The 24,726-nt window shown below is 46.9% G+C and overlaps 1 protein-coding gene across 1 annotated transcript in view; it reads right to left on the bottom strand.

Moving 5' to 3' along the window:
* SPG7 (SPG7 matrix AAA peptidase subunit, paraplegin) overlaps positions 1 to 20,876 on the bottom strand; it is a 32,931-nt gene extending 12,055 nt beyond the window's left edge. Inside the window, exons 1-10 of the mRNA XM_064459794.1 lie at positions 20,554 to 20,876; positions 19,261 to 19,363; positions 17,837 to 17,926; positions 12,816 to 13,066; positions 11,686 to 11,825; positions 8,956 to 9,058; positions 7,301 to 7,426; positions 6,817 to 6,979; positions 5,862 to 6,035; positions 25 to 149 (exon numbers count right to left, since the gene is read on the bottom strand). Coding sequence (XP_064315864.1) covers positions 25 to 149; positions 5,862 to 6,035; positions 6,817 to 6,979; positions 7,301 to 7,426; positions 8,956 to 9,058; positions 11,686 to 11,825; positions 12,816 to 13,066; positions 17,837 to 17,926; positions 19,261 to 19,363; positions 20,554 to 20,676 — 1,398 coding nt within the window. The 5' untranslated portion in view covers positions 20,677 to 20,876. The remainder of the gene's footprint in view (positions 1 to 24; positions 150 to 5,861; positions 6,036 to 6,816; positions 6,980 to 7,300; positions 7,427 to 8,955; positions 9,059 to 11,685; positions 11,826 to 12,815; positions 13,067 to 17,836; positions 17,927 to 19,260; positions 19,364 to 20,553) is intronic.
* Positions 20,877 to 24,726: the final 3,850 nt, after the last annotated feature.

The following is a 24,726-nucleotide window of genomic DNA, read 5'->3' as shown; positions in this document are numbered from 1 at the left end:
GACGGGGCAGCAGGTGGAATATACCTGGAGTGTTGGAAGATCAATAAAGATGTGCCTGTCAAGCCTCCCAGGTCTCATCAAGGCGTTATCCAAGACATCAGCACGGTTGGTGGAAGCCAACACTATGACATGATCTGTCGTCCCCATTCCTGTAGAAAAACAAGTGAAAATGAAGGTGAAGGTTTTCACCATCACAGGTGCTGCATTGCAAGCGTACAAAGGGACGGGGCAGGGCAGGATGCAGAGGATGTCTTACACAGCTTTATCACAAAGCCAGAGGGTGTTTACAGCATCCTTTGGGGCAGCTGAGGCTGCAAAACCGCCCCCTTCAGCTAGGAGCACAAGAGAGGAAGGAACCTCCCAAGTCACCCAGGCAAGTCTCTGGTCATCGCAGATACTCTGAAACTCCCTTTTCATTTACTTAATGAGCTTTGGCTTAAAACAGTTTTTTTTGCCTTCCTTTTGACACGTTTGGAAATTGCTCCGACTAGAACGCAGAACAGAATCTCCCTATTCTGATGAATTAGGAGATGCCTTCTCACCCCCAGGCTTAAGTCAATTCCTTCTCCTTTAGCTCCAGGTTGTACAAACAGTGTTTGCTAGCTGAAACGGCCTCTCCCTCCCAAAGATTTCTGTGGCGAGCCCTTCAAGCTTTCATTTACTTTTAGCCTTCAGTCACAGACAGGCCACTAGAATCACCAGGGAAGGGACAGGCTTTCTTCTGTCCAGCTCAGGTTAACGCAGAAAGAGAAGACGTGGCCTTGCCACCCAGCAAGGGGCATGTTACAGCGTGATTCGATCTTTGTCTTCTCACTGGTCTTTTATCATTCATAAGGCACCCAGGCACACTGCAGACCAGTGCAAAGATCAACCCTGCAGAACTTACTCCACAGACCTGTAGGCAGACACAGAACACAACCGAGCAGCTTTGCAGTGATGATTAGCATACACCAGCTCAAGCCACAGTCAGAGAAGATTTTGTCTCCAGGTCTTAAAGATGAAGGGAGCATCAGGATTTACATGCTTCGTGAGAGCAGCCTGCAGTATGGAGGCATCAAAGGCAGACAGGGCTTCCTGGGGAGGCTGGAGCACTAGCAGCAGGAGGAGGGCAGAAAGGGGCAGGCGGCTGTGCTGCTTGGGTGGGGAGCCAGAGATCATGTTGAATCATTGAACCACACTGCTTATTTATTACATTCCACCAGGTGCCCACAGGACCTTGGGTATGAGTCACCTGCTTACAGCCGATTCAACAGCGCCGGCATACAGCAGCCTTCCCAGGGAAAGGACGCATTAGTCCCATGTGTTTCCTCCGCTGCCAAGTCACACGCCGCAGAGAGGCAGCTTTATGCACGTAAGCTGGGCGAGTTTCAGCTCTCTCCAGCTCCACCAGAAGAGCTGCCAAATGTGTCAGCGTACAAGAGCTCAGCAGAGAGATTAAGGTTACAGGTAAGTCAGAGGACTGGCTCTGTCAGCTTGCGCTGTAGCAAACCTCAGTCCATCCTCCCTGCAGGATGCTGTCTAAATAAGCTCCTGGAGAGGATGAAGCCAGCCGTTCTTCAGGCATGTATTACACTGCACTTCGGGGTGTGATAAATAAGCAGAGAGACTGGCAGGCACTTGGGGGATAGCAAGCTTCATTCACACGGCAGGATTAGATGGTACATTATCTGCTTTGCAGCTGGGAAGACTCTCTTAAAATAGGTCTGACTATCAGAACAAATACAAAAAAAAACAACCGCTGAGAGCATCCTCCTCACATCAGCTTCTGCTCCACTTGCTCTCAAGCCTGTATCCCAGTGGTGCGAAACACTGCTCCAAGAAATCTACAACCGCAGCCTCCAGCTCCTATTACTGCTCCCAGTGCAACATCACCTGGCATGTCACGGGCTTTGGCTTCCCCAGGCAAAGATCAGCCAAAGGAACAGGCTACAAAAGCAGCACCTCAGTCACACCAACAACTGAAAAACAGCTCTAAAAATCTAGCTGAAAGAGAGCTTTCTACATGTCTACAGTGTTTACAAATGAAGCCACTTCAAAAAGGAACAGAAAAAGAAGGGTCCACTTGAACTGGCAAGTGCTCTGCTCCCCACTGATGGAGCCCCATACTTTGATGGGCATCTCATCTGCATTATTACACCTCGTAATTCTCCAGCCCTTTGTTCAAAAGCCCTTTGTTCACCATCTGTGACAGGATCATTGAAACAGGGTCACCTTTGAGAGGGAAGCCTCAGGGAGAGGAGAGGTCTTGTCTGGGGACTTCAGTGTCCTGCGTTTTGTGAACGAAAACGAAAACGCAGATCAGCCCAGGACTATCAAGCTCCTCTCAAACACATTCAGAACAGAGGAGGTATTTGGGTCACATTCTTCTTCCGCTTGTTTGCAGTTTGTGAGGGAAGATTTGCTATTCAAACCAGGCACCTGTTTTGACAAAGACCGGAGTACACGTGCCACTCTGGTTTTAAAAACAGCTTTTGTACATACAGGCTCCTTCCAGTCCCTCCCCTTCTCCCACCAGACCCCTGGTGCTTCCAGAACACGAGGCAAGCTGTCTGAGCAAAGGAAACCAAGGTGCTCTTTTCTACAAGTCACTACAATGACTCTAAAACCTGCATACCAGAATCACCGAGTATCAAACTGCACATTCATCCCATACAGCTTAGCAAAATGGCTTTTTCCTTGGTGTCCTCATCCTTCCTCCTGCCTGCAGAGCAGGTTCCATATCACTCTGACCCTCCTTTTCTTCCTCTACCTTGCCTCTAAGTAATGTCATTTGAACACACAAATTCAACAATCACCGCTGATGACTCATAGATCTACTTCTGTGCACAATTTTTTCTCAAATTAATAGCTAACTTGGTTCCATGGTGTTGCCTTGCAGAACTTCAACCATCAATTTAAGCTAAAGACAGCTAAAACAGAGCTTTCAACCTTTCATTTCAAGGCTTCCTCATTACAAACACACACCACTCCTCCGCTCGTGCTTGGGTAGAACTCAGCCTCCTAAAAAACCTTATTCACTATCATCCTGAAACCTATTTTGCCATGATGCACACAGCACCTCAGTGTTCGTTTAGGTAACACGCTCAGTTAGATAACGTTTCAGTAACACGTGCCAAGATCACTGCTTATGAGTACAAGCCAACAGTACGTCCGTGTTTCTTGTGCTAGCCTGACAGTCCTTGCCAGCTGTCTCCCATCTGACATTGTAAACTCCTTGGGCTGTTTTTTTAGTGTGCGTTTGATAAAGCACTTAGCAAAATGAGACTTCGTACATGATCTATACGAGACACGAATAAATAATGAGGCAATATAAATTTAAAAATAAACCAGGCAGCACACAGCAAACAAAGAACTATTAAAGTACATACCAAGGATAATATTTACCTTCGAAACTCACTTTCCAATGCAGTTCTAAATTCTGAATTGAAACTCACCAAGAAAACACTCCAGAAACGACACCTAATTTCTTCAGACTGGAAGAAATCAGACATTTTCATTTCTGGTATGGAGAAGTGGATTGTACTGCCCACATATTCCTGAACGGACAGATAGGCCTCCATTTAAGTCCGTGTTAACCTGTTGCCAGCTCACCCTAAAACTGTGTTACTACCGGTCTTTTCTGTTGAGACCATCTACTATACAGATACAGCTGTAAACAGTTATGTTCATCCAAGTATATTTACGTGCTTGGCCAAGTTGCCTAAGTTAGTGTCTGTGCAAAGTCCCAGGGAACTGCAAACACGTATTTAAGGTGATTTCTGGTATCTACGTAGCATGATGTGTTTCAAGGGTGTTCCTCTGATAACCAGATTTCTGTCTGCTTATTTAGGACCTACTCAAAGCTTATTCCTCTCCTTCAAAAACTTCATGGCACCTGTGCTGAAGCAGAGAGAAATATCTGTAACAGCAGGACCACCCTACCCTGTGCATACCATGCTGTGCTCCTGCTTACAATTTCTCCTCCTTCTGCAGCAAGGGCAGAGATCCAGAATTACAGATCATCTTGTGCGCAGTACGAAGGAGCATCTACCCTTCACTGAGAGCATTTTTACAAGTCCCAGCTTCTCCTAAAGCTTCTCCTGAAAAAGGGAGGGTCGACTCCAGAGCAATCTCCAGAAGGCTCTACTTCAGCAGGGCTGCATCCCCATTTCACTGCAAGCACTCAGTAAAAAAACCAAGCAGTTTCAAAACCTAAGGCCTGGAGAAAGGGGTATGCTTTTAGTGTAGGACAGCTTTTCATTTTTCATATGAAGAGTGTGATGAGACAACAAGTTTCACAGTTACAGTCAAGAGGAAAGGTGTATCTGTCCCACGAAACAGCAGACAAATACTCCCTGATGGGTAGGTAGGTAGTTATTCCTTATCCTGCTCTGCAATAATGAGATTTAGCAACAGAAACATTGCAAGTTGGGTCAGTGCTGCAGGCTCTGACAGAGTTCTGACTAAGAACAGCCAAAGGATTATTCGCTTTGGCACTTGTATGAAAGCATCTGAGAAAAGGGCCGATTCCAGATGCAGTACAGCCAGAAACCATCCAGAAGCGTGGCATCAAACAAGAGCTTGTTTGCAAAGCTTATTTCTCTCAGTTTAGATAGGGATCCTATAGTCAGGCAGACAGCCTGAGAATAAGTCAAAGGATGGGAGAATTGATATATTACATTGCTTATGTTCCTCTGGGACAACTAAGCTTTAAACCTTAACAGGCTTTAAACCACTACCCGTCTCAGACAGAACACGGCAAGCATTCAACAACATTTAATGGCCAGCCGGACCTAAACGTTACCCTCTACAGACAGCAGTGCCCTTGCTGCCGATTCATTTTCTTTTGGTTCCCCAGTACCGTAAATAATTCTTCCCCAATTGCCAGTGGGAAAACATACTCCTGAACTGAAGCCATTTACTACAGTAAGAGTCTTTGGGGTTGCTGCCCTCTGCCAGCCATGATCTCTAATGCACATTTTCTGTCGATTTTATTAGCAGGAGGATGCTCACACGGCTGTTAGTGCAAATTCACTCTGGATGTGACACAACATTGGCTCCAGGGTTTTAAGATTTACTAGATTTAGCCCCAAACCCTTAAGAGCCTATATAGATGTCTAGATTTCAAGAGGGTTATCTCCACAATTTAGTCACAGCACATACTCAGAGGTCTGTCCTAAGCCCAATTACTTCCTTAGGTACTATCAGCTCTGGAGCAGTCCTGCCTAACTCTCCAGGGAGAGATGAAGAGAGATATGCTACGGTGCCTTTAGAAACAGGGACTAATGATGGGGTACATGGGCTCAGGCTGGTGCTTGAGGAGATTCCCAAGGGTTCTGCAGGAAAGCCTGGATCAGCATGAAGCAAGTACCGGGTACACAACTTCCACAAACCCTGTGCTGAACAGCAGCTGCTGCTTCTCCTCTGTACTCAGTGCAGCAGCTGGTGAAGGGGAGAAAGAACTCACTTCAAGTGAGTGATACGACAACCTCTGGAACCAAAGCCAGGCCAGCCTGGCCGGCCATGCTGGTGTCCACATAGGAAAAAAACCATTCTGACTTTCAGGACCACAGCCCCTTCGCTAAGCAGCAGCCCGAGACACAGCAAGCACTTGTCATACAGTCTTTTAGCAAGGACATGACCAAGCTGTAGTTCTGGGCTTAGTCCTGAACAGGCGGCAAAGTGCCAGCTATCCTTGTCCCAGCCTTGTCCCAGGGAGGAGGGGAACGAGATTTGTTTCGATGCAACTGTAATTACATCAGCAAGAAGAGAACGCTGAAGAGGCACGGCAAGTTCAAGCAGGAAAAGGATGCGCAGGCCAACAGCTTGGATCTCTGAGGTGATAAGGGCCCAGCTGCTGAGAGGGAGAGAGAAATACTGACCGTCCATTTCCACCAGCAGCTGGTTTAAGGTCTGTTCCTCCTCAGCATTGGCAAAACCAGATATATTGGTTGAGCGCTTCTTGCCCACGGCATCAATTTCATCGATGTACACAATGCAGGGTGCGCGAGCCTGGGCTTCTCTGAAGAGGCTCCGAACCCTGGCGGCTCCAAGACCTGTAGGGGAAGGGAAGAAATAAGCCTTGTAGCTAAAATTGTCAGGAAAGCTGTAGAGCAGCATTACTGGCCCCCAAGCTGACACTTGGCACCGGTCAGAATATGACAGTCCCTCTATCTCAACACTCCCAGTACAAAGAAACAGCCACAGAACTCATAGGTTTAGTCCCTGGGCACACCTCCTCTTGGAACATGCTCACTTTTAACTGAGCTCCCCAAACTGCAGGGACTCCTACAGCTGCTGTACAAAGAGCTCTGCTCCTGCCTCCCAACATGAACTTCTGCTCCTTCCACAAATCAGAAGCAGAAATATTCAGCATTTTTCAGCACACTGACCCTTGTTGGGTCTCAAGGGATCTAGGACGAAAGAAGAAAAGGAGGAAGATGGAAATCCCAAGGCACAGAGAGGCCATACGTTCCCCATCAGCAGGGAGCAGCAGAAAATCGTCAGTGTTCTCATTCAAGGAAGGAAGCCTCCGTTAGTGGCTTTAGTAATAGGTACAGGGAAGTCAAAGATAATGTTCTGAAGAACCAGGAAGAACCATGGCTGTCGCTGTCAGGAAGAAACAGCTAGCAATTCAGAGGGCATGCATTTTAGGTACTACACAATTAAGTACTCTCTGTTACTGAAAACCTTTTATATTTTCAGTAGAAATATCCAACTCATCCTCCCCATTCAAAGACAGGCTAAAACTGTGTCCTTTGCAAGAGGCCCAGCCAGCACCCTTCAACTCCACAACAGACCAAGTCAGCTCCACACCCTCCCTCCCGAGACGCTTACCTCCTATCACCTCCACAAACTCAGAGCCCGCCATGGCCAAAAACGGCACTTGTGCTTCTGTAGCCACGGCCTTGGCCAGCAACGTCTTCCCACAGCCTGGCGGTCCGAGTAGCAAGGCACCCTTGGGCACTTTAGCCCCAAGCTGAAGGTAGCGATCAGGACTCTGCAGGAACACCACAACTCTGTCAGGTCCACAGCTCACATGAAGCATTTGCACAAGAATATGGTCTCCCAGAGCTTCCCCATACTGTTTTCAGCCTGAGCAACTCTGAGCTGGTAATGGGAGCAGCTATATTCCTCTTACAGAACTGGAAATATAGGGATTGAGTAACGGTGCTCACAGCATAAAAAGCTGCCAGTTTGTTTAAACAGAGGCTGCTCAGTATCATGAAGGATGAAGAGAATAATACACCCTCCTCCCCAGGTCAGCCGCCTATCCCTGAAACCAGGTGGCAAGCACTTATTTTGTTCTACTTTTATATACCTTTAAATAGTCCACAAATTCTTTGACTTCCAGTTTCGCCTCATGCATTCCTGCTACATCCTTGAAGCCAATCCCTTTTCCAGATTTTCCATCCACAATGGTGAAACGAGCCATCTTCAGCTGGTTCTGTGGAAGGTAGCACAATACTGAAGACGTGCTCGGACTCTGGACAAGGCAATGGTCTGGGAAGGCTGTCTGCCGTACTTTGGGAGACAGCACAGCACAGGTACGAGCTGCCCCTAAAAAACGTTACAGTGCCCACCAACACATCGGCGTTTTACTTTGGAAATACATCACAGCTGGATTGCGACTCAAACTTTAGTTATCCACATTTTGTTGGGAGGAGCCAGGATAAACCTGCAGGAACAGTCCCAACACAACCCAGCATAGACTCCATGCTGACCAGGCAGCTATACTTATTAAAAACATGCAGAATGCCCAAAACCTTTGGGAAACTTGGGGTCCTCTCCGATTTCTAAACACACTGATCCTTAATACACATGGGATAGGTATATTTTGAGGAGTACATGTTGATGGTAAGCAACTGTCAGTGGTAAATAATTACCAATAATGCCTTGCAAATGCATATAAACAGACACTTTGCACCACTGTCCGATGCTGCCACTGGTTCCTACCGCAACACAAACCAGGACAGAACTACAGGTTCTCAAATTTAACAGACGCCACATTTCAGTCTCCTGGTGCGCGTTAAGCCACAGTGACAGTCAAAACATGAATTTAGTTAAATGCCTTACTTTTAACTGCTCATTATGTCCTACTGAAAACAGCTACTCAGGAATTTTTTTTTTCTTTGAGAATAAAGTTTATAGCTCCTCAGGCCTCAAACACCAGCTTACCCAAATGAAGAGTTAAACATGCAAGGCCTAGCTGTCCCCACTTATGCAAGGACAGAAGTCCTTGGATAGTCTAGTCCTCAAGGCCCTCATTACTCAACACCTCTTTAAAATATTCTTCTCCTCTGAGCATCTGCGTCCCTTTGTGTGAAGAGAATCCCAAGGCCAAAAGAGAACTGCGGAGGAGACTGAGTGGGAAATCTAACCAAGGACTGAATTGACCATGTTTTCATCCTCAAATCCCTGCGGTCAATGGGAGTGCACCCCGGGCTGATTTCTATAGTTTCATCAGCTGATCCAGGCGAGGGTGGAAGAAGGGAGGAGGAGATTTGACTGATGTTGCAAGTGAGGCATGTGGCATGAGTGGAACAGGCCAACACATAATGAAATCCAGAATCTGAACATATTTTATAAATTGAGAACTCGTTTTGCAGAAAGCAGCAATTCCTACTTCTGGCTGTATGGGAAGCATATTGGCAGGACCCAGTGAAAAACACCATCTGCAGCTGCAACTCATTAACAAGCTTTGAAAACAGCAGAGCAAACTGGACTGCAAATTCACTGAGCTCAGCCCTTCTGAGCTGAGGGAAAGAAAGGGCCTCAGCTAAGGCCAGTTACTGTACAATCTAGTCAGATGATCAGGGCAGGAAAAGATGCAAGATGTGTCAAGACTGGAGAGTCCTTGGCGCCAGTTAATCCTCATTCTGCATTGACTTTGCCGGGGAAAAGGGAGGAGGCTGGGCCAGCACAAGGCAAGACTACCACAGGCTGTAAAACAACATCAAAATCCAGGATACTCACAAAGGCATTGAATCCTCCCGCCCGGCTTGCAACCCTAATAAGGCGGAAGATGCTCCACAACATGGACACAGCCACAAGTGTCACTATCAGGGAAATGATATCACTAAAAGGACAAAAACAAGACAGGTACAAATTGAGGCATTTGGTCACAACTTGATAAATATTACTCAGAGTAACTATTTTCAGTATTTTAAAGGTCCTGACATTTAGGCTACAAGCGCAGCAATGAGCAGACATGACTAAGAAGAATGGAGCCTTTCCAATTTTTTTTTTAGATATAGATATATATAAACCCCAACAATTACCTAACCCAAAAAGTTAGGCAGAGGACACTGGCAAATACTGCTTACAGCCGTGGAAGACATTTGACCTCACCATCCCCTTCAGAGGCATTCCTACTTATAAAACAAATGGGACCTTCAGGCAGTCAAATCACAGCCGGAGCAGAATCCGGTGGGGCTGGCAGTCCATCCAGAGGGAGCTCACTGCAGATGACCTGCGCCCAGCAACACTAGGGAGATTCCAACTCCCCTAATCCTGGCAGAAATCCTGCTGCGGGTCTCCCATTAAGAGGCTGCTCTACCTAGTCTGGTTAGCCCTCCCTGGTCAAGTCTCCCAGAACTCCTTTATGTCAGAAGGAAGTGCTACAGCAACCAACATCACCGGTTTTCTGGATCCTTTGCAAAACCAATTGCATTAGGAGGGACATGTGGAGCAGAGATGACACTGCAGGTCTAATACAGTTACAAGACAAACACTCTGAGGACAAATATCCCGTGAGCTCTAAACAAAGGCTGCTTTCAATAGGAGGAAAAATGATCCTATGTCAGATGACGGGTTGAGATTTGTGGGACCCTGTTCTGCTTCACATGCCTGTGAAATCATCTGGTCTCGCCACACTTCTGTGTCTTATCTTTAGGAATGTGTGTTCCATCTCTCAGAGAGGGATGATTTACTGAAGCAAGGGGACCAGCATGTGCTATATACCCAGCTGCACTTGTTTCTTCTCGGTGAGAGAGCCTAGGCAACGCTGGAAACTGGAAGTCACCTTCTATCTGTCAACTATACAAACAAGATTAATTCTGAAACCCATCAAGTGCCCGCATCCCAGAGTAAACTGAATCCAAGCTGCAAGTGCTCTGCACCTCACAGGTTCAAACGCTGGACCAAGACTCTGAATTCTCCAGACATTCATCAAGTCTCCTGAGAGACTTCAGATCCTACAGTATCCCTTAAAGAAATAATATCTTTTCAAGGGCAGGGGAAGCAGCTTGTGTTGGTGGCTGACTAACTGTTCAGTCTACTCTTCCTGTCATACACAAGTTTGAAAAAAATGGCAAGGTCTGAATTTCAAGTAAAGGTCTCACGCTGCATGATCAGTTTAAAAAGTTTACCTTCATATAAACCATGTATTAAAAATGTGCAAATGCTGTTCAGACGACAAGTTACTAGACAAAACCCAGTCCAGGTATCTGCTCATGTACGAACATGACATGTGTTTCACATTTTGGCAAGGTGTCTGGGAGGAAGAATTACACACACTGGCCATCCCCATCTACAGTTGGGAAGCCACTCTGCTCCACGCCCTGCAAGTTACTGAGCGCAGATGACGTGCTCCGCACGGTGCACAAGGAGGTGACCAGGCCGTCTCGGCAGGTAACTGACAGGACTTCTGCACTATATCTCTTTGTTACTAATTTAGAGTAAGCAACTAGCTGAGAGCTCTTCAAATGCTGGAGTCTCTCCCCACGCTTATGGAAAGCATCTTTCTACACCAGTGTAGTGGCCATCAGCGATGGCAGTGGATTTGTTCAAGCCCACTGAGCGAGCCTGACAGGCCTGTTTTGTGCTCTGGACCCTGGAAACCCTGTTTTGCCAAAACAAGCTGCTGGTCTTAACAGAAGGGCAAATAAGCCACCTCACAGCAAATGACCACTGAACATAATTACATCATACGAAAGCACAGAATAAAATCCAGCCAGTGCCTTCTAGTCTTTTTGACAGATCTTCCCTCTTCTTGCTCATTACAGCTTATTTCAGAATTAAAAGCTTATTTTGGGGTTTTTTTTTGAGCAAAGGACCTTGGTTTCAGGTATCAGAAAAGGGCTGCAAGTTTAATAGACGTACTCCTCTGATGGAGATTTTGTACGCTAGCATCAAAGCTGCTCGGCTCAGTATGTGGCTCACAGCTGGAGCGAGCACCAGCACAGGCTGTCCTCTGATCTACAGCTGCTGGAGAAGCAGGCCAAAACTAGGTGTTTATTTTTACAGACTGAACAACCACCACGGGCCTTCCTCAAAGTGCTTTAATGGGGGAAGGCTTACTGCACCACCAGCATTCTCCACAGACCAGGGTGTAACATCACTTGTTGAGTCAGGACTTCTATCACTACTCTGCACTTGGATGATTGATTATAAGGCCAAAAAGTGCTCAGCTGTGCAAGAATGCACAGCAACCGACACAGACTTTCCTCAGACTTGCTGACACTGACCCGAAACATTTTGGTCTGATGCATGCTGCGGTTCCAGACACCTCCTTGGGACTCCTGCTTTTGAAACATTAAGGTACATCTAGAGCATGCCTATTTCTGAAAGGTGGGGTAAGTGCTCCGAAACTGGGGCTTTTTTTGTTCTATATTTATAACATTCAGTTGAAAGGCACTTTCCTCTCCAAGGGAGGGATGCCGTCACCAATATAAGATCAACAGTAAGCACAAATTTCTATCATACTTTCCGTAAAAGCCGGGATGTTTGTAGGAAACAGGGATTCTCTCTCTCTCATCAATATTCAGCTCATCCTCCGCAGCTCTCAGCTTCTCTTCAAATTTGTCAATGTTTGCCACCCGCATTGTGTACAACAGGGTAACGTTCTGGGGACAGGCAATCAAAAGCAGCAGATCAGTATTGCAGGATAAGGACACAGCAACGAGCAGAAGCTCTCAAGTCAGATTAAAGCTAGCCTTATGTTACATCCTTTGACGAACTCACGAGCAGGTAACTGACGCTAGGGCTCCAAATGAGCCTAGGAACACCTCTAGTCTTTTCAGCACCTTACGAAAGCATAAAAGTTGAGAACTAAGCCTCAGCCTTCTAGAAACGAGATGAGATGCAACAGCTTTGTAGGCAAGCTGAAGGATGGAGTTAGCATTATAAACCCAGTTGTACTGATACCTTCAGCTCTGACAAAATTTTGACCTATATATGGAAAGCTACGTCACTGGGAAGGAGGCATCTTGTGCCCCACTCAGACTTCCTGGATCTTGTTTCTGCATCTTTGTCAGAAATTAATTTCATCCAGCAGTTTGCAAATGGATCGTAAGTCACTGAACAAAATGGGATGTGTCCAAGAACAAGTATTTAAATCTCTCAAGCCAGTTTGTAAGGATTCTTAGTGGCAACTCCTGGAAGTCAGCATGTGATCAAACTTTGCTTCGCTTCCATTTTGGAAGCTTTAGGAAGGAAGTCTGATGGAGCTTGACAGAACACCTGAAACTAAAATCCAACTAGGAGAAAATTTTTGAAACAAGATCTAGTAATAGGAGTTTACAAGCTTCTAGACACCTTCTTATGTATCAGACTGAGCCAGTAAGAAAAAACTATTGAGTTTTCCCAGTTTTAGACATATGTAAGATTTTCTTCCAGGCCATTATTAATTATTTTTTTACAATTTAAAACAAAAGCCTTAGTTTCCAGGTTGATATGAATAACAGAAGTCTCCTGAACCTCAGACAGAAGAAGGAGAAAAATTAAAGAAAAGCAAATTTACCAGCTAGAGTTTTACCAAACATATATTCACTAATTCAATTATTTTCAACAGTGTAATCTAAGATCATTCATTCCAATCACAGAAAGTCACTCACAACTTGTCCATGCGGAGATCCTCCTGGGTGCAGATAAACTTCCACAATATCGCTCTCCGGCACCACTTCGATTCTCTGGACCTCCCCCTTTGACAGCATCTCATTCACAAAGTAGTTCCAGGAAATGTTGGTCCCTTCTCTGTTGTCGGTGACCATGAATCGAAACATCAGCACTATGAATGTTATGATGAGGAGTGCCCGTAAGCGTTCAAGATGCATCTGATTTTCCCTTTTCTTGCGCTTCTCATCCTCTTCAGGAAAAAAGAAAAGATTATCAGAGAAGAAGGATATGAGCATGTAATTGCAGAGCTTTCTGACCCAAAGAAGGGACAATTAAATGACAGACAAAAAGGCACCTGTGAGGGCTTTTTTTTTTTTGTCGTCATATGTTTGGTTTCTCCTGAAGTACTAGACTCAGGAGCAGTACCTAAACTCACATTGCACAGGCAATTTTCTGGCCTGGCTCACAAAGGAGGTTTTGTGACTCGCCAAGGTTACACAAGTGAGTCAGTTTTTTGGATTGCATGACATTCCCAGACCTTTGCAGCTTCTTGACTGTCAGACCACAGGGCCGCAGCTGTACACACGGAACAGCACCAGGTCAAAAGCTTGGTTACAAAAGCACAAGCGCTCAGATGTAAAATTAACAGTTGCCTGGAAGGAGGCAAGTCTTGCATCCTGCTAGCCAGCAAAAAATCTGCTTGCATCACATTGCTACGGCTATATTCAGCTGTTGCCCAATGTCCCCAACACCACACAGCGAGGCACTGTGTATGCAGAGAAGATGATGGAGGATCACCTCTTCCGCTTTAAATGTTGCTTTGGTAAGAGCAGGAATTGAAGATTCAGTGAGCCAAAGAAAGCCCCTCACTTCCAGAAGTTATTGATCATGTAGAAAGACAGACAGCAATCTCAGACCTATTCTGAAGAGCTCTGATCAGCATTTCTTGTTTTAAGGCAGTCTAATCCTGGTCTAAGAGACTTCAGGTGGCCATAGTCCACCACTTGCCTGGCCTAATAGGGCTATAGGCCCAATAAAGCCATCAGACCCTTGCTGCTAAAAATCAAACCTCAAGAATGACTATAGCCCACTTCTATACAACATGGTTCTACCCTGCCTAGTCCTCAGGCTGCTGCTAACACATCCACCGGGAAGTATTAGGAGTGAGTAAACCCGATCATGGTGTCACTGGTAAATCACACAGCACAGTATTATAGAAGATAATTGCTTCCTGGTGAGCTCCTGGTCTGCTGGCATCCTGCGCCACGGACCAACAACATTTCTACTACCTAAGAAAATACCTGCATTTGCAGTAAATCTGAAATAGCACAGCAGACCTGACACACGGCTCACCTATGCATATAAATACACGCCAAATGAGTCTCACTGCCTTAAAATTGCACAGACTTTCTCCCATGCTACACAGCTAACCTCATGTTTAAAAAGGTTTGATAACTTGTCCCCATTAAGGACCTGAATCAAAGAGGGATTCACATGCTAGTTGTGCTTTCCTCCGCATTTTACTGTACTAGTGACATGCTGAAGTGATGACATGAGAAAAAGGGATGGTTTACTCCAAGTATTTGCCACCAAACCTTTTTTTTCAGACTCCCGACACTTTTTGCACCGCACAGGCAAATTTAAAATTCTGTGGCATGCAAAGGACTGCCACAGCACAGCTCAATGTCAACTACTAGCTAGTGTTACAGTTGTTAAGATGACAACAAATATCTCCTCCTCTTTCCAGTCACGTGTGGATGTTCTCGATATATAATTTAGCACTTGTTCTTGATATACAATTTAACATCAGCAGCAACATGGTGTATATAAATACTATTCTACACCCAGATACAAATGAATTCTGCGCTACTGGACTGCTCGTGCATCTGCCTGCTGCAGCCCAGATTAGATTTATTTGCAAATTGGTAACAAATGTTCTGACACTAGCATTTATCACTAGCCACCAATTAGATCCTACACACACTGCAACAAAACCAAGGGACAAAATTATGACCCAGTCAGATGCTAAAAAAAGTACTCTGTCCTTCAGATACGCAGCATCATTTTTTACTCCTTTCTAGCTCTGCTCCATGTTGAACAGTAAAGGCTTGTTCCTAAATAGAAACAATGCAGCTTTTCAGAGAAGGTCGTAATTTCAAAAGACAGTGACAAGCTCAGACACTGCATCCAGCCCATCCACTTTGTTCTTCAATGCCATCTCCTCACTTCTGGGTTATCTGATAGATCCAGCTTTATTAGAACAAAGCAATTCATCACAAAGCTGCAGGGTGACATCCGCTACGGTCTTATTAAAGAAAATTAGAATATAGTACGATAGAGGCCTTAGTCTGGGCAATATCCCGAAAAGCGGAGGAGTTCTAAATGAAAAAAATTCCATGGAGAAAAGAAACAACTCTATAAAAGTGAGTACTGACAGAAAGAAAGTCCGTCTATTGCAACGCAAGTTCCTTGGAGATGTCAGAGTCAACTACTGCTAAAGCACTTTTCTGTATTAAATTTCAGACAAAGTGAGGAGGCATATAATATGTTCTAAAGCACACATAACTGAGGGTACTATTACACAAAGATCACCACAGGGTAAAAACTGGCCATGAGATACCTTGACACAAAACAGCTTCTCCAGTTTCGAGGAATTAGGCTTGTCTAGGACCTTTAACCTACAGCTGAATAATTTCAGGAAAAAATCTACCATTTCTAGAAAGCAAGAAGACAACACAAAGCTTTCCTCTGCTCTACATTTAATTAAGAACAAAATCAACCTATTTCTAAGCTTAAGTGAAGCATGACTATCTTTACAGTATAACATTCTTATTGCACCATAAGCTACCCCACAATATTCAGTAAATGAGATCCAGTAACGGCATGTGACACTTGCAAGCAACAGCTGTGGGAATACTTCCAGCTTTTTAGTCTCAAAAAGCCTCCATGAAGCAATGATTTGCCATTAACCCCAAATCTGAACTCTCCGATTAAAATCTTGAAAGGGCTGCAGTGACAGTTTGAAGAGTTCTTTTTAATAATTACTGCAGAGACGAGTATTCCCCTGGAGACATGGGGTAGCATTCCACCTCCCTAAGTCAAGCTATCCATTAATCACAGGAGAAGAGAGGCCACCGAACACAGCATGTTACTGTTTACTAATTTTAACAGCTACCATACTTCTTCAAGGCACTGTGCTCACAGTCACCCTGCATGGTCTCGCAAACACTGAGGGCCCCAACTTCTGAGCTGTGGCTTCCTTAACGAAGGCTCTCCGATACCTGCACTCGCATCGCATTGAAGACTTCAGCCCAGTTAAATGGAACAGGCAAGGCCACTGCTCTCGCCTTACAGAGATTGCATGCAATGACACGGGTCAGGCTAGAGGTCAGCAGCAGCTGACTGCTTTTACTTCAAAAGTTAAGTCCGAGAGGATTCTACCATCACGTTTAAGCACAACAGAGGAAAAGCCAAGGTATTACATTAGCTGATGACACCTAGGTAAAAGTTTATCGTATAATTTATGACATTATATTACAACCTGTGTGGCTTAAACATGATGCTGAGCACCTTCCAACTCACAGTACAAAGGTCTGGAGCCCGCCATCTATGGAGGGTTTACCCCACCCTCCCTCAAGGCTCCAGGACACAAGCAGCACAGCAGATAGCCTTATAAACTCTCTTAAGACACCAGCAGCCTCTGCAAGCATCAACTAATGTCATAAAACGAAGAAAATGATCAGGTCTTTGTTACGCTTCCACAAGCGTTACTGACAAGACAAAGGAACAAGACCTTCACCTGGGCCAATTCTGACGTCTTCCTTAAAGTGCCCCACCAGGCCCGAAGACACAGGACGTGACATCAGCTGCAGGACCTCACAGCTAAAAATCTGTATCACAGAGTCTGAAAGCATGTGTTACCCAGAGCCTAGAAAATCTTTGCATGCACTTCAGTTCTTGGGAGGCTGGAGGGAAAGAGCACATACAGACCAGCAAAGAATTTTCTTTACAGAAGCGGAAGAGTCAAATTACACTTTCCAAAGAGAATGCAGCTGTTGTCAATCTACAAATAGCAGGAAGTTGACAACAATACCAAGGCTTGAAGGGACACCCCCAAATCCACTCACATTTGAAAAATGTTTGGTGAAAACTTACTGGTGGAAGATAGCGGTGCCTCCTATGAGGATCAGAACGCTGCCTCTCGCCACTTACACAAGGTTTTTCTCTAGTACACAGAAGTTATTCCCCTGCACCCCCACCTCCATTTCTGTCATTAGATTTGGCACCCCCTTAAGCTTAAGGTACAGAGAGGGCACTCCTCGACTTCTCAACATAATCTGGCACACCACACAGATCCCTAGGTTCCAGGACACATCTAGTGAGATAAAACTCATTTGCAAAAAGTCTTATACCGCGGGATGCCTGGGGCTTAGGCAGTGTAAGACACACAAAAAACAGTATCTAGGAATACCGATTTAAAAAAAAAAAAAAAGGAAAAATTCTGAGCAAGTGCCATTAGTAACACAGGTAAGAACTCTTTAAGGAATCTATTTTTAACTTTGAGCTCTGTAAATCACTAGCAGTAAAGACACATCCACAATGAAGGTAAACGAAATAAGAAAAAAAAAAACCAGAATCCAGCATAAACTCGCATTAACAAAATTCAGTTCTTTATTGGGTCAAAATGCACTACAACAAAACCTCCAAATCAAAACCCACTAAATGCTACTATTCACCTTTGTAAAGCTGCAAAGCTAAGGCAAACATCCATGAAATTATTTGTATAGGATGCAAAGCAGCACAGAAAGAGATGAGTATCATGACCCATCTTTAGCCTTAGTATTTCATCATCTAAGCTAAAATACCCCTTCAGACTTGTTCTTAGCCACGGGCTTGTAGAGGCGGTAGGTTTACAGTTCCCAGAGACAGAAGCATGCAGGTGGATCTTCTGTGCTGTCCACCCTTACCCCTCAGACACACACGGTTTGTTTCGTTAAATATCTTTTTGGCACATACATACCCTCGTCCTCCTGCGGAGATTTCTTTTTGAATCCTCCATTCTTCTGGTTACTCCCTTGAGAGCTTGAAGTAGTAAAATAGTAAGTGCTACCTGCAGGCAAGCAGAGGGAAGTAGTTACTACCAGAAGACCTCAGAGACGGGTGGGGGGAGGGGGGACTGGGGATGGCAGAAATACACGTGAGCTCCAAATGCACGGGAAGCTAAGCTCCACATCTACCTGAGCACACAGCTTCGTTCATGTGCCAAGGAAACGGGGCAGGCTTGCCAGAGGGAGTAATGGGAGGGACAGACTCCTTCAGTTTCCTTATACTTTTTTTTTGACAATCCAATTGAAATATGGCTTTGTTCAGAGATCATTTTAATGGAGCAAAGAAAATTATTTGGAGAAATTTCTTCAGTGCTGAAACACGTACACACTTCCTGAGACATAAAACCATAGTTAACACTGGCACTGTCAGTTAAGAACAGCCTCACATTAGGGACTGTAAATGCTTATTAAAGGAAATACATGTGCTAGAGTTAAACACGGGTTTCTCAGCAAATGCTGTTAGGATGCTCTAATAAAAGCCAAGAAAGTAAGGCTACAAACAGTAAGACTCACAGCTGCTGCTACAAAACAATAAGCAAAGGCTTTTCCTACCAGGAAAATGCAAAAAGTTCAGAAGCAAGACAACTGACTTGAGGACAGCAGTTTCCACTTCCCATGGTCTTTCACAAAGGCTCCAGAAAATGGAGTAAACTCAGAAACTGGACTACTTGTCCATGGCTAGTTCTACTAGAGGATACACTGCCATTGGAAAGATTATGCATATATTTTCATTTTAACTTCAAAAAACCACCCTCTTAAAGGTAAAGCACCCCAAGCTCACAAGGCTCACACTGGCCAGAATAGCTGCGACCGGTTTTGTTCAAACCTCAAAGGCATCAGCAAACTCATCTTTCCAATTGGAAGAGGGTAGCAAGAAGAATAATTGCCTTTGTTTTACCTTTCTGTGCTTTTGCTTTAAGAATTCAGATAATATTTTCTAATGTGCACTTTTAACTTGTTCCAGTGCAAGGCTTTCAGCAAGGCCATACGATGCGATTTCTGACAAAGGTGAATGACATTTTCATCTTAGGCTTTGCTAATGAGGCAGAGGAAGATTCTCTAAAGTCTGCAGTTTTAAAATTAGCTTTTAGGTCTAATGACTCAAGTGCTTACTTAATCATGCTGAGCTCCTTCTGGAAATGTGCCACAGTTCATCCCTGTCACCAAACAAAAACTTAGGACCCCCGTAAAAGGTACACAGCTCCCAAAGCCAAGAATAGAACAGCTTTATTTCATTTTCGGGAAAGCAGGCAGTGAAAGTAAGGAAAGATCAATTCTCTTACTATACAAGACCTTTTCCCCTCCTCCACCTGTACAGTTGCTCTTCCGGACTCACCTAAGATATTCCAAAGCCTGACTGGATCTCGAATTATGTGTTGTTTCAGCAGGACTCTGCCGAGACTTTGATGCGTGGGGGAAAGTGTTTGTGACAGAAGGCTCTGAGGAGGAAGAGAAAGGGAAGGAAAAAAAAAAACAAAAGACAACCATTAGAAAAGTATTTTGACTGCTTAGCCTTTTTGTATGTCATGAGACTATGATTTCTAAATATTGTGGGTAAGCTGCAGGACCAGCAGCTGGGAGACCTGAATATTATTCCTGGTTCTGCTGTGGACTTGCCATGTGACTTTGAAGAAGGTGTTTATAACCCAGTTTAAAGACAGCACATGTATAAATAGAAACATATGCTCAAAACACTTGAAAATTTTGTCTTTTTCCTCCCTGTACCTGTTCTTCATTCTAAAAATATGTTGGAAGTCATTTCTTAAAATGTAGACACCCTCCCAAAATAGGAAATCTTCAGGACTACTACTTTGTAATCCTGCTGGAGGGCAGTGAGGACAACACAGCCATTTCCTTGTGGTAGTTCAGCAGTAACCCTGCAGGCAATATTCATATTTAAATGTAACTTCACAACATTTGAACTAACATTCACTAATACCCTCACTGAAGGCAGGCCTTGCCCCTTCTCTGAGGTGCAGTTCCATCCTTGTCACCCCTCTCCTGCACAGGCACAAACTGCTATGCAGCAAACCAGACAGGGACGCTGACTGGGCTGAAATCCTTCACCCTTCTTCCCCAGTTTGCTGGGCAGCAACACGGCTGCCCGTGCTGGCCCGAAGAGGGTAACCGCTTGGGATCGATACTTTCTAGAATGGAAGAGCTTAGACTAGTTTAAACTGACCACAGAAAAACCTGGCATGATTCACAAAGTAATCCCACAACTGTTCTTCCTCCATCACCTACTTGGACTGCCAGGGCTTCTTCACTGCACTGAAGAAAAACACAAAACACTCTTAAATCATGTTGGAGGCCTAGCTGAAACAAGAACCTTGCCTTCTGCATCCCGGGCTGCGTTGGCGAGCCCTGTAGGCCCAGCAGCCCTGCAAAGAAAGCACATCTGCGGCGCACAGCGATGTGGTGGGTGCTCACATCCCCAGCGATGCAAAGAGCCAGCAGAAGCGATGTTAGAAAAAAGCCTTTAATCGACGTTTTCTTGCTTATGACAGCCCGGGTGTGCTCCTCGCGCGGTGTTTCCCCCAAGTTACTGTGATACAGCACTGGAACGGCGGACCTTTGGGCTGGCCTAACCCTAACGCCACCCGGCTCCCCGCCGCTACCACCCCGTTACCTGCAGGCCGCGTCCCGCGCCGAGGGGACCGCTGAGGGGCCGCGAACGAGCCCGGGCCCAGGCCGGGGCAGGCCGCCGCCAGCAGCTGCAGCGGCCCCGGAGCAGCAGCAGCCGCAGCGCCATGACCCGCCGGCCGTCCCGCTCCGCCCGGAGGCTCCGGAGGGGCGGCGGCTAGCGAGCGCCGAGAGGCCGCTGAGGGGAGGGCCGGGCCGGCGGGCCGCTGCGCTCGCCGCCGCACCGGGAGCCGGAGGCCTCGGCGAGGACGGAAGTGGCCGGTGAAGAGCGAGCGGCCATCTTGGAAAGGGGCCGGCGGCGACGGGGCTGCCATGCCTCAAGATGGCGGGCGCGACCGCCGACCGTGGGGCGGGTTGGGCTCCGCCCCCGGTTGCGGATCGGAGGGTCACAGCGGCAACGGGGGGGCAGTAGGCCCGGTCCGGCTCCTCCGCCGAGCCCTGGGACAGCCAAGGGCCCCGCAGCCCGGCCTGGATCAGGCCCAGGACTGAGACCCCCGCAGCCCAGCCTCGGCCAGGGCCTGGCCTTGGCCTGGCGCTCCACCCAGCTCAGCCCGGCTCCTAAGGCCTGGCCTTGGCCTGGCGATCCACCCAGCTCAGCCCGGCTCCTAAGGCCTGGCCTTGGCCCGGCCAGCCACCCGAGGCAGGCTACCTTGTGCAGCCAAGCCCCAGACCAAGTTCTGTGTGGCCAAGTCCCCTGGAGCCAGTGGGTCCCCCAACCTGGCCTTGTACAGGCCCTGCAGTGCAAGCAGGTGTCCGTCCCCTCCCCCCAACAGATTAAGGCAGGAGGAGAATAAACACCTGGGAGGAGCAGGCAGGTTCCTGCAGGCACCTGCCATCGCTGTGGGGGCATGGCTGGCAGGGAGACCTGGGCAGCGCAGAGTCTGGTGGTGTGAGTGCACAACTAGCCCCTAAAAATCCGCTCTGGGATTTGTATCACTCGTTAATGTCATGTCCCACATAATTGTAATGGGTGGGAAAAGAAGAAACAACCTCTGTGATCTTAGATTCAACAGAGAGGAAAGAGACCAACTCCCTCCCTTTGCAGCTGTTGCTGAGGAAGACTCCCCTCCCTATAGCTCAGGGTATGAATTAGCTCTGATAGAAAACAGCATTTAGTATCTGCAGCCGAGCATGATGGATTAACGACTACAAATATATATATATATATATATATTTATACGTTTGCTCTTTGTCAGGCAGGTTAGCTGGCTCCTGTGATCTGTCTTCTGTGGAAAAGCCATTACAATGTTTGACAACTCACAGTGGCCAAGCTGCAACGCGACTGCTAGTCTGCATTTAAAATTGATCTGTTGGCGCATGGGTGGGGTTCTAACAGTGGTGGAACCCCCCCCCCCCAAGCGTTACACCAGACTGGGTCAAGGTTATGAGTAGTGTTAAGTTCCCCATGTACAGAGTTCACAAAGGTCAATGTATTTTAAGTCCCTGATCCTAAATCTTGTGTAATCTCTTCCTATTTTGCACTAGCTGTGCACAGCAGAACAGGTGGGCTCGATGTCCTCTGCCGGGTGTTTCTTTGGGGCAGGAAGGCATTCCGGAGCAAACATCATCTCCCTCCTGCCACAGTTACACCCTTCTTGTGCTACTGAGATGACTATTCTGTTTGCCAGGCCTGCAGGTCTGAACTGTCCTGTCTGCTTCCTTCCATGTGCCTTGAAGAAGCCACATTGCTTTCTCTTCTGCTGTCTTGCTGACCAGGATGGTTCCTGCAGCTTTTTCTCCCTCCCTCCTCTCCAAGTTTCTCCCCTGAAGAGGCTCCAGGATAACTTTTAGGTACCATTGCTGCTGTTAGCTCTCCTAACTTATCTGAAGTATGTCAGGCATTCTTGAATGGGAGGTTGCAGGGCTACATAAAATAATAATAAATAATTATCTCCCTTCCCAGCAGGTCTGAATTAGCATCCTCTTTCTAGAAGAGTCTCTTAGGATGTTAATTGTCATCTGCCCCCTGGGACGTGTCTAAGTAAACCTTCTACCAGCAAGATCTATTAGCATGTTAATGTCCTCCTCACTCCTGGAAGTCTCTTAGTATCACTGGCTTAATCGTCAAACAGCTCAATTTACAGACACAAAATTAAACTGGTTGCAATTAATCCATATTGGCTGGTCATAGCTTGCAGCGTCGCAGTGGGGATGTGACAGCCGGCCGTGGAAATGCCAGCAGCTCCTCCACCCCACAGCTCCCACTCGGCATGGCCGGAGAGGCTGAGCTGCCCAGGTAGATGCTGTGTGGCCGGCATTGCTACCCGCCTCCGCTCCACGCTGGCCACGTGGGCTCTTCTCCTGGCACACTGGCTCTCTGTAAAGAGAGGGTCATGTGCACTTGCTCCGCCTGGGGAGAAATCTCTGTCCCTTGTCCTGGCCAAGTCTGGAGCCTGCGACACCCAAGGCTGGCCCCAAGGCTGCGGGGAGCTTGGGTCTGATGGGTGCACACAAAGCTAGAGGTGAGATGGGTGCTGCAGAGCTGTGGTGGCCCTAAGCGACTAGGCCGGGGAAGGAGAACAGGGAAAGCTCTGGGTTAGCACAAACACGGGCAGAGCACAAGCCCTCTGTTCCATCCCAGCCCACGTGTGACACCTGCCTCGGCCAGGCAGCTGCCATAGAGATGAGTGCCATGTCTTCACCCAGCCTGCAGAGGGATCCACGGTGAGGGGTTATTTACACTCCAGCTGTGTTTGCAGGAGGAAACAGCTCGTTTGGAAATACTGACTGATGGAGGAGGCTTCTTCTAGCACAGGCACAGAGCAGAGAGATGTGGGATTGCCAGTGGGGAAACATGGAATAAAGCCACCACGGCAAAGCGTGCCAGGAACCAAGGGGCTATGGGACCCCCAGGTGCCCCCAGCCACCGCAGGGTACCAGCGCCGTGAGCATTCCTGCCTCCACTCAAGGAATGTCACACCTTGCTTCTGTACATTTTCTGATTAGACCTGTTGCTAAGTAGGCCTGATCTATTTTTAAAGAGTTGCATCATTTAAATAGAATTACAGCCCGATTAGAAGTGAAGCAGTGCCTTTTGCTTAGACAGGACTTTACTGACTTCCGCCAGGCTGACCTGACAGAGAGCCAAGTGGGTTTCATTATGCCTGCCTTACAGCTTCGCTCCAGCTTCAGTGAAGACAAAACTTGCACCCATTTAGCGACGGAGGTCAAGGAAAGCTGAACAGGTCTGAAATCCAGCTGAGTCTGGGTGGGCCCACTGACTGCAACAAGCAGCGTTTCAGGTCTCTGGGGCAGCTGGGCTCTCGCTGTGATGCTCCCAGCCAGAAGATGCAAGCCTTGATATGACAAAACCGTACCGAACAATGAGGACTGGTGATTTACAGACGCTCCACGTAGCTGGAGTTGACGTGATTCCTATTCCTCCTTTCACACTCTGCCTCAGAGGCAACCAGATGATGAAGCACCAGGAAGGAGGGCTGGAAGTCCTCACTGGTGCCAACACAAGGCAACCCAGAAAGGAAAGTCAAGAGGTTTTGCCCTATGTGCAGCCAGCAACTGCCATGGCTGCACTGCGACTTTTGCGTGGGTGGCTCAGGCTGCGCCACATACGTGGAAGCAAGTGCTGTCCTCTGTGTGTGTGCGAGAGGTGACCTTGGGAAAGGTGGCTTCAGATGCTGCCCTTGGACTGGCAATATGCTCCTTTGGGTGTAAGCCAATATTCTGAGAAGACAGATATAACCTGATCCAGGCTTGGCCTCGCTGGGATGTGCTCCAGCCATGACATCACTCACTAATGCCACGTGTATTTACTACTGGGGAAAGGTGCTGGATTGGAGTCTGAAATCCCAGGTTTATCTCCTGAGCAGGTTAGGAACAGGAAGCAGCATTAGCAGTCCCATCCGTGTATTTTTCAGGCCAAGAGAAATCAGTTTCCACAGCCAACACAGCCCTCAGGTCTGCTGTGTGAGAACTCACATCTATTTTCATGCCCACTGTAAGTCAGCCTTGCCACCCCTGCACTTGCCCCCCGAGTCTCAGGAAGCTCCTTGCAGGATGCCACCAGCCCCCCCATCTTAGCTCAGACTCGTTTCAATGCAGCACTTCGCAGACCGAGTGAATGGATACCTGGAATCAGGTGGCTGCCATGCCATCCACAGACTTCACATCAATAATGAATCAAAGGATTAAATGTAAAGAT

This window comes from Phalacrocorax carbo, chromosome 8, assembly GCF_963921805.1.
Source record: "Phalacrocorax carbo chromosome 8, bPhaCar2.1, whole genome shotgun sequence".
Taxonomy (NCBI): Eukaryota; Metazoa; Chordata; class Aves; order Suliformes; family Phalacrocoracidae; genus Phalacrocorax; species Phalacrocorax carbo.
Note: the sequence above shows the minus strand (reverse complement) of the source record. Positions and strands in the feature narration are given on the sequence as shown.